Source organism: Chiloscyllium plagiosum, unplaced genomic scaffold, assembly GCF_037043375.1.
Source record: "Chiloscyllium plagiosum isolate Xiang-an unplaced genomic scaffold, Cpla_swu_hap1 HiC_scaffold_39, whole genome shotgun sequence".
NCBI lineage: Eukaryota > Metazoa > Chordata > Chondrichthyes > Orectolobiformes > Hemiscylliidae > Chiloscyllium > Chiloscyllium plagiosum.
In genome coordinates this window covers 9,324,023-9,337,860 of record NW_028270177.1, presented here as the reverse complement: position 1 = coordinate 9,337,860, position 13,838 = coordinate 9,324,023, and the positions used below count along the sequence as shown (strand labels likewise).

The following is a 13,838-nucleotide window of genomic DNA, read 5'->3' as shown; positions in this document are numbered from 1 at the left end:
ATTTCAAAGTAGGGAAAATAATTGAAAACTCAGTCATTGTACACTGCTCTTGTGTTCGATCAGCGCTGACGAAAATAAGAAAAATAATTACACTCAAGAGAAATGAATAACTCTCGCAGAAAGTTTGTTAATGAAAGCATCTGAGTATTTTAATATTATTTCCCGTCCAGCAAGCACTAAGCATGTCTCAAGTCCTGACGTTTGTAAATATTGGGAAATGTACATCAAGTTTATCTGAATAGAACACTTAATTTGCACAAAGTTGTACTGCACAGAAACCTATTTGGTCCATCCAGCTGTTTATTACCCATCCTTCCACATAAATTCTTCAGACTGGCCCTTTACCCTCTCCTCCCTCCCTCACTTAATTAAAACTGCTCTTTAAATGTCTCTTTGCTGTTTGCCTCAATAACTCCCTGTGCTAGCAAATTCCACATTCCAACCACTTTCTGGGTGAAAAGATTTCTTCTGAATTCCTGATTTGATTTCTTGGTGACAATATTATATTACTGGCATCTAGTTTTGCTTTTTCTGTTCTTGATGTAGAATGTTTAACTCACTTGAACTTGCACTCTGATCAAACAATACCTCCAATCATTATGACCAAAACAATCTGCTGATCTTACCTTTTGAAAATTGCATAAGGGGTTCAGAAGTGGGGAAACAGAATGCTTCACTGTGGGGTAAATTTAATTTTGTCTGGCTTTCCGATAAATTTATCAGTGACTTGATTACTTTAACATGCATGGGGCTTAGATTTCCAGTGGTTTAGCTGTTTCAGCATGACTGTTTAAAGCTTGGATGAATGACTATACAACTGGAATGGGTGCTCATCCATCTGTTTGTTGGAAGAATTGTGCTGAAGCAGCACAGACACTGTCAAAGGATAAGGCAGATTACAGCAAAATCAGGCTCTCTGCTATAGCACAGTTGTAACACATGTCAAGCACTCACAGTTGAGTGTCCTTCGGTGAGATATCAGAGCCTTGACAACTTCTAAAACATTAAGGAAAGAACATTCTCCTTGTGTCTATGTGGGTTTCCTCTGGGTGCTCCAGTTTCCTCTCACAGTCCAAAGATGTGCAGGTTAGGGTGAATTGACCGTGGTAAATTGCCCATAGTGTCCAGGGATGTGCAGACTAGCTGGATTCCCCATGGGTTTAGATGTTTTAAAAGGAATAGGGAGGGAGGTAAAAAAGGTAGGGGAGTGGCATTGCTAATCAGGGATAATATCCCAGCTGCAGATAGGGAGCTCATCGAGGAGAGTTTGTCTACTGAGTCATTATGGGTGGAAGTCAGAAACAGGAAAGCAGCAGTTACTTTGTTGGGAGTTTTCTATAGACCTCCTCAATAGCAACAGAGACACAGGAGGCAGATTTTGGAAAAATGCAGAAGTAACAGGGTTGTTGCCATGGGTGACTTCAACTTCCCTATTATTGATTGGTACCTCCTTAATGCAAAGAGTATGGACGGAGCAGGTTTTGTCAGGGATGTGTCCAGGAAGGATTCCTGACTCAATATGTACATAGGCCAACTAGAGGGGAGACCATATTGAATTTGGTGCTTGGCAATGAACCAGGGCAAGTGTCAGATCTCTTGGTGGGAGAGTGTTTTGGTGATAGTGATCACAACTCCTTGACCTTTACTATACTAATGGAGAGGGATAGGAGCAGACGGTATGGGAACGTATTTAGTTGGGGGAGGGGAATTACAATACTATTAGGCAGGAATTGTGGAGCATAAATTGGAGCAGATATTCTAAGGGAAATGCACGACAGAAATGTGGAAGTTGTTTAGGGAGAACCTGCTGTGAGTGCTGGACAGGTTTGTCCCACCGAGACAAGGAAGGAATGGTAGGGTAAGGAACCTTGGATGACAAGAGATGTGGAACATCTCGCCAAGAGGAAGAAGGAAGCTTACTTAAGGTTGAGGAGGCAATGATCATACAGGGCTCTAGAGGGTTACAAGGTAGCCAGGAATGAACATGAAAAATGGATTTAGGAGAGCTAGAAAGGGACATAAAAAAGCATTAGCGGGTAGGATTAAGGAAAACCCCAAGGCATCTACACTTATGTAAGGAACAAGAGGATGGCCTGAGTGAGAGTAGGGCTGATCAGAGATAGTAGAAGGAACTTATGCTTGGAGTCGGAGGAGGTAGGAGAGGTCCTTAATGAATACTTTGCTTCAGTATTCACTAGTGAGAGGGACCTTGTCGTTTGGGAGGACAGCATGAAACAGGCTGATACACTCAAACAGGTTGATGTTAAGAAGGAGAATGTGCTGGAAATTTTGAAAAACATGAGGATAGATAAGTCGTCTGGGCCAGACAGGATATACCTACAGTTACTACGGGAAGGGAGGAAAAATATTGCTACGTTTTTGGCGATGATCTTTGTCCACTGTAGTACCACCAGATGACTGGGGGTGGCAAATGTTATTCCCTTGTTCAAGAAAGGAAATAGGGATAACGCGGGGAAAATACAGACCAGTCAGTCTTATATCAGTGGTGGGCAAATTATTGGAGAGAATTCTAACAGACAGGATTTAGGATTATTTGGAATAGCACAGTCTGAATAGAAATAGTCAGCATGACTTTGTGAGGGGCAGATCATGCCTCACAAGCCTTACTGAATTCTTTGAGGATGTGACAAAACACATTGATGAAGATACAGCAATTGATGTTTTGTTAATTTTTTTTCACTGTTCTGTACCTCTTATTTCTTGATTGTCTCTGTTTCTCTTGCTCCCCACTCTCTCATCACCATTTTCCTCTCCTCTTCCCCCTTTGCTACCCTTCTCCCCTGTTTTCCATTTTGCCTCTGCTTCACCCATCCCCCCACATATTTTGTCACATAGCACTGGCTTCAGCCTTGGTCATTCACAGCGCCTAATCTCCCTATAATCTCTCTATGCGCTGTCATTATCACCTCTTTATTGCTACCTTTGCTTCTGGAGCCATGACTCACTTTCTCTCAGCCTCGTATAAATACCTCCCTATTTCTCCCTTTTTTTAGCTTTGACAAAGGGTCAGTTAGACACAAAATGTCAGCTCTTTTCTCTCCTTACAGATGCTGCCAGACCTGCTGAGATTTTCCAGCATTTTCTCTTTTAATGACAGGATGCTGAACTGGTCTGATAAATGGCAGATAGAGTTCAACCTGGAAAAGAATGAAATCATTCACTTTGGAAGGTTGAATTTGAATGCAGAATATAGGGTTAAAGGCAGGATTCTTGGCAGTGTGGAGGTAGAGAGGGATCTTGGAGTCCATGTCCATAGATCCCTCAGAGTTGCCACCCAGGTTGGTAGGGTTGTTAAGAAGGCTTATGGTGTGTTGGCTTTCATTAGCAGGGGGATTGAGTTTAAGAGCCACGAGGTCGTGCTGCAGCTCTGTAAAGTGTTGATTAAACCACACTTGGAATATTGTGTTTAGTTCTGAACACCTTATTATAGGAAAAATGTAGAAGCTTTAGAGAGGGCGCAGAGGATATTTACCAGGATGCTGCCTGGACTGAGGGCATGTCTTAAGAAGAAAGGTTGAGGGAGCGAGGGCTTTTCTCATTGGAGTGAAGAAGGATGAGAGGTGACTTGATATAAGTGTATATGATGTTGAGAGGCATAGACAGAGTGGATAGCCAGAAAGTTTTTCCCAGGGCAGAAATGGCTATCAAGAGGGGGGATAATTTTAAGGTGATTGGAGGAAGGCATAGGGGAGATTTCAGAGGTCAGTTCTTTACTCAGAGTAGTGGGTGTGTGGAATTCACTGCCAGCAGTGGTAGTAGAGTCAGAGACATTATGGACATTTAAACGACTTTTGGATAGGGATATAGATGAAAGTAAAATGTGGGGTATGTAGGTTAGTTTGATGTTACAGTAGGATAAAAGATCGGCACAACATGGAGGGCTGAAGGGCCTGTACTGTGCTATACTGTTCTATGTTCTATGAAGTGCAGGGTTACAGGGAATGGTAGGGATTTGATTAAAGGAAGTTAGGGAGAAATTGACCTTTTAATTTTAAGGAAGAATGAACCATAAGCATTTATTTCATGGTTTCTGATACCACCTAAATTCTTTACACAATTTACCATTTTGTAACCATTTTCTGTTGTCTACTATAATACATGTAAATCAGTTGATTATCATAAAATGTCAATGTCAATTCATATTTTGCAACATTAATTATTTAATTAGTTGCTGCCCTAGAGGTAAAATGTCCTCGAATGATACTGATTAGCTCTGTAACACATACAACTGTCACAGTTGTGATGAAAGGTGTATTTGGAGTTTGGATTTTAAGATAGAGGTAGATAGATGCAGGTCAGTTCTGTGAAGGAATTTATTTTACACAGGTAGGAAAATGATTTGGAATACTAACCTAAGTGCATCAATTCCAAGAAAGCACACGACTCCAGTCAGTTGCCTGGCAGGACCCCTGCAGTGTCAATAGACTGAGTCAGCTGACTTTCCAACAGACCCTAAAGTCATTAGATTTCATTTTTGAGTTCAGTTCAAAAGGATCAGGAATTCAGTTCAGAAGGGGGAACATGTGGGAGAATCAAGCTTTTAGTTCAGGGGAACTAGTTATTGTTTTTGTTTGTGGAGCTACTAAGTCGGGAGAGTTAGAAAGTCTTCGGGTTGCTTTTATAAATGACTTAGACGCATGCATAGCTGGATGGATTAATAAATTTGCAGATGACACTAAAGTCAGTGGAGTAGTGGACAGTTTGGAAGAATGTTGCAGGTTGCAGGGGGATTTGGATAAACTGCAGAGTTGGGCTGAGAGGTGGCAAATGCAGTTCAATGGAGCTAAATGTGAGGTGATGCACTTTGGGAAGACTAACAGGAAGGCAGAGTACTGGGTCAATGTAAAGATTCTTGGTAGTGTGGATGTGAAGAGGGATCTTGGAGTCCATTTACATAGATCCCTGAAAGTTGCCATCCAGGTGGATAGTGCTGTTAAGAAGGCATATGGTGTGTTAGGTTTCATTCGTAGAGGGATTGAGTTTTGGAACCGCAATATCATGCTGTAACTATACAAAACGCTGATGCGGCCACACTTGGAATATTGTGTACAGTTCTGGTCGCCATATTTTGGGAAGGATGTGGAAGCATTGGAAAAAGTGCAGAGGAGATTTACCAGGATGTTCCCTGGTCTGGAGGGAAGGTCTTATGAGGAAAGATGAGAGACTTGGGTCTGTTCTCATTGGAAAGAAGAAGGCTAAGAGGGGATTTGATAGAACATACAAGATGATCAGCGGATTAGGTAGGATAGACAGTGAAAGTCTTTTTCCTTGGATGATGATGCCAGCTTGTACGAGGGGGCATAACTACAAATTGAGGGGTGATAGATTTAAGACAGATGTCAGAGGTAGGTTCTTTACGCAGAGTGTGGTGAGGGCATGGAATGCCCTACCTGCTAATGTAGTCAACTCTGCCACATTAGGGAGATTTAAACAATCCTTAGATAAGCACATGCATGATGATGGGATAGTGTAGGGGGTGAGCTGAGAATAGTTCACAGGTCAGCGCAACATCGAGGGCCGAAGGGCCTGTTCTGCGCTGTATTGGTCTATGTTCTATGTTACAATCATCAGCGTTGTGAAAGGTGGGTTTAGGAAAGGATCATATAACTGTCTCTGCCATGCAGAAAAAAGAAATTAGGAGGACTCAATTAGAATTGAGATGGGAGTAAAATTGCCCCAGAATTGAGTATCAGTCAAAGGATAGTGTTGAAGAACAGGATGAAACACTGTTTTCTTGTTTATATTTAGACCTTTCCAAATGTCATATACATATAGCTTTGTTTGAACTGTTTTTCTTTCATATTTCTGGAATAAACTTTTATCCTGTTGTTGAGGAACATCTGCAGCCTCAGCAAATACGTTTCAGAGACTGATTGCCACGATAATTAACTGCAAAAGATTAACCACATAATCTATCAAGGCAGCTCTTGTTCTGGGAATTGACTTGTCTCGTATTACTACCAGCTGGGACTGAAAACTCATTGATGACCAAGGGTGGTCACAGGTGTGCAGGTTAAAACCTTGAGGACCCATAGCCGAGATACCCAGGTCACCCAGAAACTGAGGTCAACCGGGTAATTGACTTAATGTAGCTGACTCATGCCTCACCTAAACCAAGACAAACACAGCTTGAATAGGTAACAATATGATTCTGAGGTAAAAACAATGACTGCAGATGCTGGAAACCAGATTCTGGATCAGTGGTGCTGGAAGAGCACAGCAATTCAGGCAGCATCCGAGGACAGGCAAAATCACGCCTGTCCTCGGATGCTGCCTGAATTGCTGTGCTCTTCCAGCACCACTGATCCAGAACAATATGATTCTAGCAATCCTGTACTGTATGCAATAGGCTGGTGCCACTATCCCTGCTTCCTGCTTTCCAAAAGGTTTCATCAATGGTTATCTGGTGATATAACCGATCAAAGTAAGCTGGTAGCTGTAAATCTGAACAAGGTGGCTCCATCATTTGGAAAACACAGTCCAAGCTCTAAATAAGTAAATCAGAAACTGTTGTAGCACCCAATGTTAACAACTACCCTTCACTCCCTTCCAAAAAGGAGTTAAACCAGAAAGACGAATAATTACCTTGCTGTTTACTATCTCGCTGTTAATCTAACTCTTCGTAGACTGTGAGCTAATCACTGGAGACTGACAAGAGCCTCATAAAAAATTCTAATGTCAGGATCCAGGGACTTAGTTCAGACTCCAATACAATTTTAACCCTGGGGTGTATCACTCCACACTGGGTGTTGACTGAGCACAATAAAGCTGACATTAAATGCATCAAGGGTCAGGGATGCCTGGAGAGCGTGCCTCTCCCCATCCCACAGGGAAAACCTGGACCTCCCCTATCTCCTGCCTTCTGATACCCCACCTGCTCACTCAATATGACTCACCTTAGCTCTGGGGACTAACTCCAGCTAGATACATTCCTGGAGGTATCATCACGTGGTCTTTCAGCTCTAATTAAGTTTCCAACTAATAGACATAAGCGTTCAAAGAAAACAAAAAGCACATTTTTTAATGCTCCAATGATTTTTCTCTCTGGGTTGCTCCCAGCTGGAGTGCGGTATAATTAATGTTTCATTGCTGGAGACTGCAGACCACCCTGGAGAATTAGCAACACCAAGCGGAGGCCTCTCAGAGTCCATTTACCTTTCTCAAACTCATTTCATTGTCCTTCACGTTTTCACACCAGGAGTAACTACAGTTGGGACAATTCTGTTTCCTCATGCGATACCTGTCATAATTAGGAGGCATAAAATTATCATAGTGAAAATATGACTGCTGGTTATACCTAATACCTCATAAAAAGGATCTGAACACTTACAAAAAGATAACAATTAAGGAAAGGAACGTTCCATAATAAATCTCCATGGGATGAATTTTATGGTTTAATGAATCTTAGAACTGACTAATTAGTAAAGTTAGATCGCATGGGATTCAGGGAGAGCTTGCCAATTGGATACAAAATTGGCTTGACGGTAGGAGACAGATGATGGTGGTGGAGGGTTGTTATTTTGGACTGGAGGTCTTGACCAGTGGTATTCTGCAGGGATCGATGCTGGGTCCACTGTTGTTTGTCATTTATACAAACGATTTGGACAAGTTTGCAGATGACACCAAAACTGCTGATACAGTCAACAGTGAAGAAGGTTATCTAAGATTACAATGGGATCTTGATCAATTGGGTCAATGGGCTGAGCAGTGGCAGATGGTGTTTAATTTGGATAAATGCGAGTATTGCATTTTGGTAAAACAAACAAAGGCAGGATTTACACGATTAATGGTACCACCCTAGGTAGTGTTATTGAATAGACAGACCAAGGGGTTCAGATATACAGTTCTTTGAAAGTTGCATCATAGGTAGACAGGGTGGTTGAGACGGTTTAGCACACTTGCCTTCATTGCTCAGACCACTGAGTATAGGAGATGGGACGTCTTGTTGAAGTTGTACAGAACATTAGTGAGGCCACGTTTGGAGTACTGTGTACAGTTCTGGTCACCTTGCTATAGGAAGGATATTATCAAATTATAGGGGGTTCAGAAAAAGTTTACTAGAATGTTGCTGGGGCTTGAGTTATAAGAAGAGGCTGGATAGACTGGGACTTTTTCCATTGGAGCATAGGATGTTGAGAGGTGACCTTATAGAGGTTCATAGAATTACGAAGACCATAGATGAGGTTAATAGCAAAGGTCTTTTCCATAGGATGGGGAGTTCAAAACTAGGGGGCGTACCTTAAGGTGAGAACAGAAAGATTTAAAAGGTACCGGAGGGCAACTTTTTCACACAGAGAGTGATTCGTATGTGGAATGAGCTGCCAGAGAAAGTGGTAGATGCAGGTATGGTTACAACATTTACAAAACATTTAGACAGGGGCATAAATAGGACAGGGCGAATGTGAGGACTGCAGATGCTGGAAATTAGAGTCAAGATTGGAGTGATGCTGGAAAAGCACAGCAGGTCAGGCAGCATTCCTGATAAAGGGCTCCTGCCTGAAACGTCAATTTTCCTGCTCCTCGGATGCTACCTGACCTGCTGTGCTTTTCCAGCACCACTCTAATCTTGGCATAAATAGAACAGTTTTAGAAGTACATGGGCCAAATGCAGACAACTGGGACCTGTATAGTTTGGGAAATTTGGTTGGCATGGATGAGCTGGACCAAATGGTCTGTATGACCCTTGTCATAGTGCAGAAACAGGCCACGTGTCCCATCATACCAATGCTAATTCTCAACAGAAGCAAATCAGCTAATCCCACTCTACCACCTTTTATGCATAGCCTAGTATATTTCTTTTCTCTGCAGGTGTTTATCCAATCCCATTTTGAAAGCCAGAATTGAATCTGCCTCCACCATCTTTACAGGTGGTACATTTCGGATCCTAACCACTTGCTGAATTGTTCCTTATGTTACTTCGACTCCTTTCACCTGAAATCGGTGTCCTCTGGTTTGTGACCCTTCTCCCAATGGGAACGGTTTCTCTCTATCTACACCTTGATCTCCTCTCAAACTTCTCTTCTGTAATCTAATCTTGTAATTGAAGTCGTTCCTTACTGGAACCCAACCCCCTAAATTGTTCTGAAGTCTCTCCAAAGCCCTCAGATCCTTTCTGAAATGCAATGCCCCATAATTCAACATAATCTTCTAGTTGAGGCCAATCCGGTGCTTTATAAAAGGAAAATAATATCCTCCTGGCTTTTGTATTCCATGCTTCTTTTTAGAAAGCAATATGGTATAAATGTTGAGTTCCATGTGACTAAAATGCAGACAAGAAGTTTGGACATTGGAGGTTCTATTGGCAAGATTTTCCTGAAGAAGGACTTATGCCCGAAACGTCGATTCTCCTGTTCCCTGGATGCTGCCTGACCTGCTGTGCTGTTCCAGCAACACATTTTCAGCTCTGATCTCCAGCATCTGCAGACCTCACTTTGTCCTTGAAGATTTTGAGTCCATTCCCACAGTCATTAATTGAATGATTGTGCTCTGTGATCATTATTCTGTACTTGGGCAGTTTTCCTGGACATGGATTTACACCACTGATTGGCCCCAACCAAGCACCAAATTGGAAATTTTCACTCCACGATATCTTAAAGGAATATGGAAAATTTACAACATAGAAAGAGGATGTCTAATCCATCACGCCCATTAGAAAACAAGACAAATGAATCCATTTTCAGTCTCCTGTGCATAGTCTTCCATATTTATGTGTATTTTTAATACAATGAGGATTTCTGCCTCTTTCAGGAAGTGAGTTCCAGATCCCAATCATCCTCTTGGTGAAAGAATTTCTCCTCAACTCCCCTCAAGGGTATGGGGGAACAAAGCAGGAGATTGGCACTAGGTTAGGATGTTCACTGAAGAGTTGGTGCGAGCACAATGGGCCAAATGGCCTCCTCCTGCACCCGAACAATTCTGTGATTCTTCTGGTTAATGATTGTTCGGTGAAGGGGAATATGTCCTTCCTACATGTTTATCTAGATCTCTTATTTTTAAAAAGGCATAACTTGTATGAGAAATGGTAAACTAACACACTTGTGTCAGAAGGTATAATGTTTGCAGTTGGAAGGTGGAGATTATTGTTGGAGTAGAGTTCTGTTAATCATTCCAATCATTCCACTTCTATTTGAACTTTAGTTTTAACTTTTGGATTAACTACTTAACTGAGCTGCACTACCCCATCCTTTAAGAGGAATATAAGAGTTTCCAAGGCATGTTTTGAAGAAGAGCAGCAAAGTTTCTTGTTCTGGTGAACAATTATCTCAACCAACGTCAGGGCATTATCACACTGCTCTCTATGGGATTTCGCTGCTGCATTCCCTGCATTTCAACTACATCTCATAAGTACTTGTGTTGATTTGAAGCACCACAGGACATCCTGATGCTATGGAAATATAAAGACAAGAACGTTCTTTTGTACTTTTGCTGATCTGGATGTTTCTGAAGTGGAGGGTTTCTATTTCCCACCTGAGACAGACTTCACCTTGATGCACACAGAAATGGAACAGATTGGGACATTTGCTCCTTGTGTCGTTTCTAGCGATGTAAGCTCACCTGTACATGATGCTTTGCAAAATGGAAGCGAATGGGGTGATACCGATGCCAGCGCCAATGAGCACTGCGTGCTCTGAAGTGAAGATTGTCCTGGTTGGTGTTCCATACGGCCCATCGATGTAACACTAAGGAGAAGCACAAGCCATTCATTAATGCATGTGCCTATAAATGGAAAAAGATACAGAATATTGCCTTCAAAGGGATAGGATATACTCCAATTAATCTGTGAAATTTCAGGTCTGTAATATCTCTAAGTTCTAATTTCAAGAATATCTCAAAACTTTGCAACATGTTTTACTCAAGGAGTTGTACCATAGATATTTTGTGAAGTTGCAAAATGTTGAGTTGTCAGCATTTCTCATATTTCTCTCCTCTCTGGAGCAGTTTACTTGCCTTAGGGGTTGTTTCTGTCAAAGGTGCCTTCCTCATGACACTGAGCCAACATCATGACCCATCCCCTCTTGTTCTTGTGGACCTACATTGGTTCCTGGCCGAGCAAAATTCTGTAACATTCTCTCCCTTATTTCTGAATACCTCTATGGCCTCACCACTCCCTTATCCTGGTAATCAATAACCCTCTGAAATCTCTGCATTCCTCTTCTTCTGGCCTCATCGATTGTGTTTAGTCCATCATCAATAACTACACCTTCAGTGGCTAATGCCGTGAACTCTGGAGGTCCTCCATAATCCCCTCTAACTCCCTACCCCTTCCTTCTTTGAGGCTGCTTCTGGGTCCTGTAGCCATCGCTTGATGCTTTCTCACCCAACGTTCCCACATCCGATTTTCTCGAAAGTGATGAACACTGACCTGAGCCTACTGATCACAAAGAAACATTATTGATACTTGACAATACTTAAGTTCATATATTGTACACTGAATAAATCAACTTTAAACAAACAGGATCATTGCCTTAAAGCTCAAACTCAAACATGAGTAACAACAAGTCACTGGTGTCCTTGACCATGAGTCCATAAGAAACAGGAACAGGAATAGGCTGTTTGGCCCCTTGAGCCTTTTCCACCATTCACTAGGATCATGGCTGATCCAACAAACCTCACGTCCACTTTCCTACGTTTTCCCTAGAACCCTTGATTCCCCGACTGATCAAGAATCTAACCACCTCAGCCTTAAATATACACAAGGACTCTTTGCCCACAGCTGTTTGTGGCAAAGAGTTTCAACAATTCTCAACCCTGTGAGAGAGAAAATTCTTCCTCATCTCAGTCTGAAATCGGTGCCCCTTTATTCTTAGATGCTCCATGGCTCTCAACATTCTTTCGAATGAAGCAAGTGGACTCAGTAATCACTCCAGCAGTGTGATAATGCCCTGATAATCTGTTTTTACTGATGTTGGCTCAAGGATAAATATTGACCAGGACAAGGAACTTTGCTGCTCTTCTTTCAAATATGTCATGGAAACTCTTACATTCCCCTGAAAGGATAGGGTAGAGTAGCTCAGTTCAGTAGTTAATCCGAAAGACAGCAGTTAAAACAAAAGTTCAAATAGAAGTGGAATGATTAACAGAACTCTGCTCCAACAACAGGGTCTCGGACTCAGTAATCCCTCCAGGCCTTGACAATATAATTTATGGGACAGTTCAGTGCAGTATTGAGGGAGTGCTACTTTGTCAGACATCCCGTCCTTGGTGTGAAATGCTGAAACAAATCTCAAATCCAGATTTTCTACTGATTCAGATCGATGTTAAAGTTCCCATGGCAAAATAGGAAGAAAATTGGAGAACTTGGTTAAAATTCTACCTTTAAACTGAAACAGGGTGAAATACTCATGGTTATTTGTTGGCTCTTACTATTAAAAATGTTGACACTGCCATACGTATGTCAGTCCCTGAAAGTGATCCATTGTATATGCAGGAATTTATTGTATGTGTAGTAATTTATTGTATATGCAGGAATTTATATGTGAAATAACTTATCAGCTATGCAATAATTTTCTATTTCAGAATTTTTGATAAAGCAGTACATAAATGCACATGAAATTTTACATGTTAGAAGCTTTCTCTTACCTTAATGTTGCAGTATCGATGATTGTCACTCAGTTTTGTCGAGACCTTAGGAAAAGAAAGAAGACTAATATGAGGAAAGGCTGAGGCACTTGGGGTTGTTTTCATTGGAGAAAAGAAGGTTTGGGGTGACTTGATAGAGGTGTACAAGATGATTAGGGGTTTAGATAGGGTTGACCGTGAGAACCTTTTTCCACGTATGGAGTCAGCTATTACGAGGGGGCATAACTTTAAATTAAGGGATTTAGGTATAGGACAGATGTTAGGGGTAGGTTCTTTACTCAGCGAGTTGTGAGTTCATGGAATGCCCTGCCAGTAGCAGTGGTGGACTCTCCCTCTTTATGGACATTTAAGTGGGCATTGGATAGGCATATGGAGGATAGTGGGCTAGTGTAGGTTAGGTGGGCTTGGATCGGCGCAACATCGAGGGCCAAAGGGCCTGTACTGCACTGTGTTCTTCTATGTTCTATGTTCTATGACTAAGGAGCTAGCAATAACACTGAGTTGGTGGTGCCATTGCTACATGTTCATTTAGACTCCATTTCATAGAGGTACTGGTGTGAATTAGTCAAGTGTTGGATTAGAAATACACAAGATCATGGGGTCAAATTCCAACATGGTGTGTAGAATTATGTTCATAAAAATCTAAAACTAATGTCAGTGATGGTGACCCTGAAACTGTCTGGTCCACTTTACAGAGGGAAATCTACCAGCCTTACCCATTCTTGGCTGCACATGGCTCAAGACCCAGAGCAACGTGGTCAAAGACAGTGAGGGTTGGGCATTTGGAATTTGACCCCATGACCTTGTGTATTTCTAATCCAACACTTGACCAATTCTGCCTCTCACCTTAAACCTATGCCCCCCAGTGTTTGACATTTCCACCCTGGGAAAATGTCTCTGACTACTCACCCTATCCATGTCTCTCAACCTTCTGCACTTCTATCAGGTCACTCCTATCCCACCCCATCCCCGCCAGCCTTTGACACTCTATCGAAAACATTCCCAGCTTTTCCAACCTCTCCTTCTAGCTGATACACTCCAATATCCTGGTAAACCTCTTTTGCACCCTCTCCAAAGCCCCCACATCCCTCTTATAGTGTGGTGACGAGAACTGTACACAACACTCCAAACGTGGCTGAAATAGAGTTTTATACAGCTGCAATGTGACTTGCCAGCGATCAGTGGTATTGAGTTTTGCAATGTGTGAATTAGATTAAAACTCTGATTAGAAAAGTATA

General features: G+C 41.9%; 1 protein-coding gene across 1 annotated transcript in view; it reads right to left on the bottom strand.

Annotated features, from left to right (window-relative positions):
• Positions 1-13,838, bottom strand: part of nox5 (NADPH oxidase, EF-hand calcium binding domain 5) — a 79,836-nt gene that overhangs the window by 15,701 nt on the left and 50,297 nt on the right. Inside the window, exons 11-13 of the mRNA XM_087981470.1 lie at positions 12,601-12,645; positions 10,576-10,700; positions 7,177-7,261 (exon numbers count right to left, since the gene is read on the bottom strand). Coding sequence (XP_087837596.1) covers positions 7,177-7,261; positions 10,576-10,700; positions 12,601-12,645 — 255 coding nt within the window. The remainder of the gene's footprint in view (positions 1-7,176; positions 7,262-10,575; positions 10,701-12,600; positions 12,646-13,838) is intronic.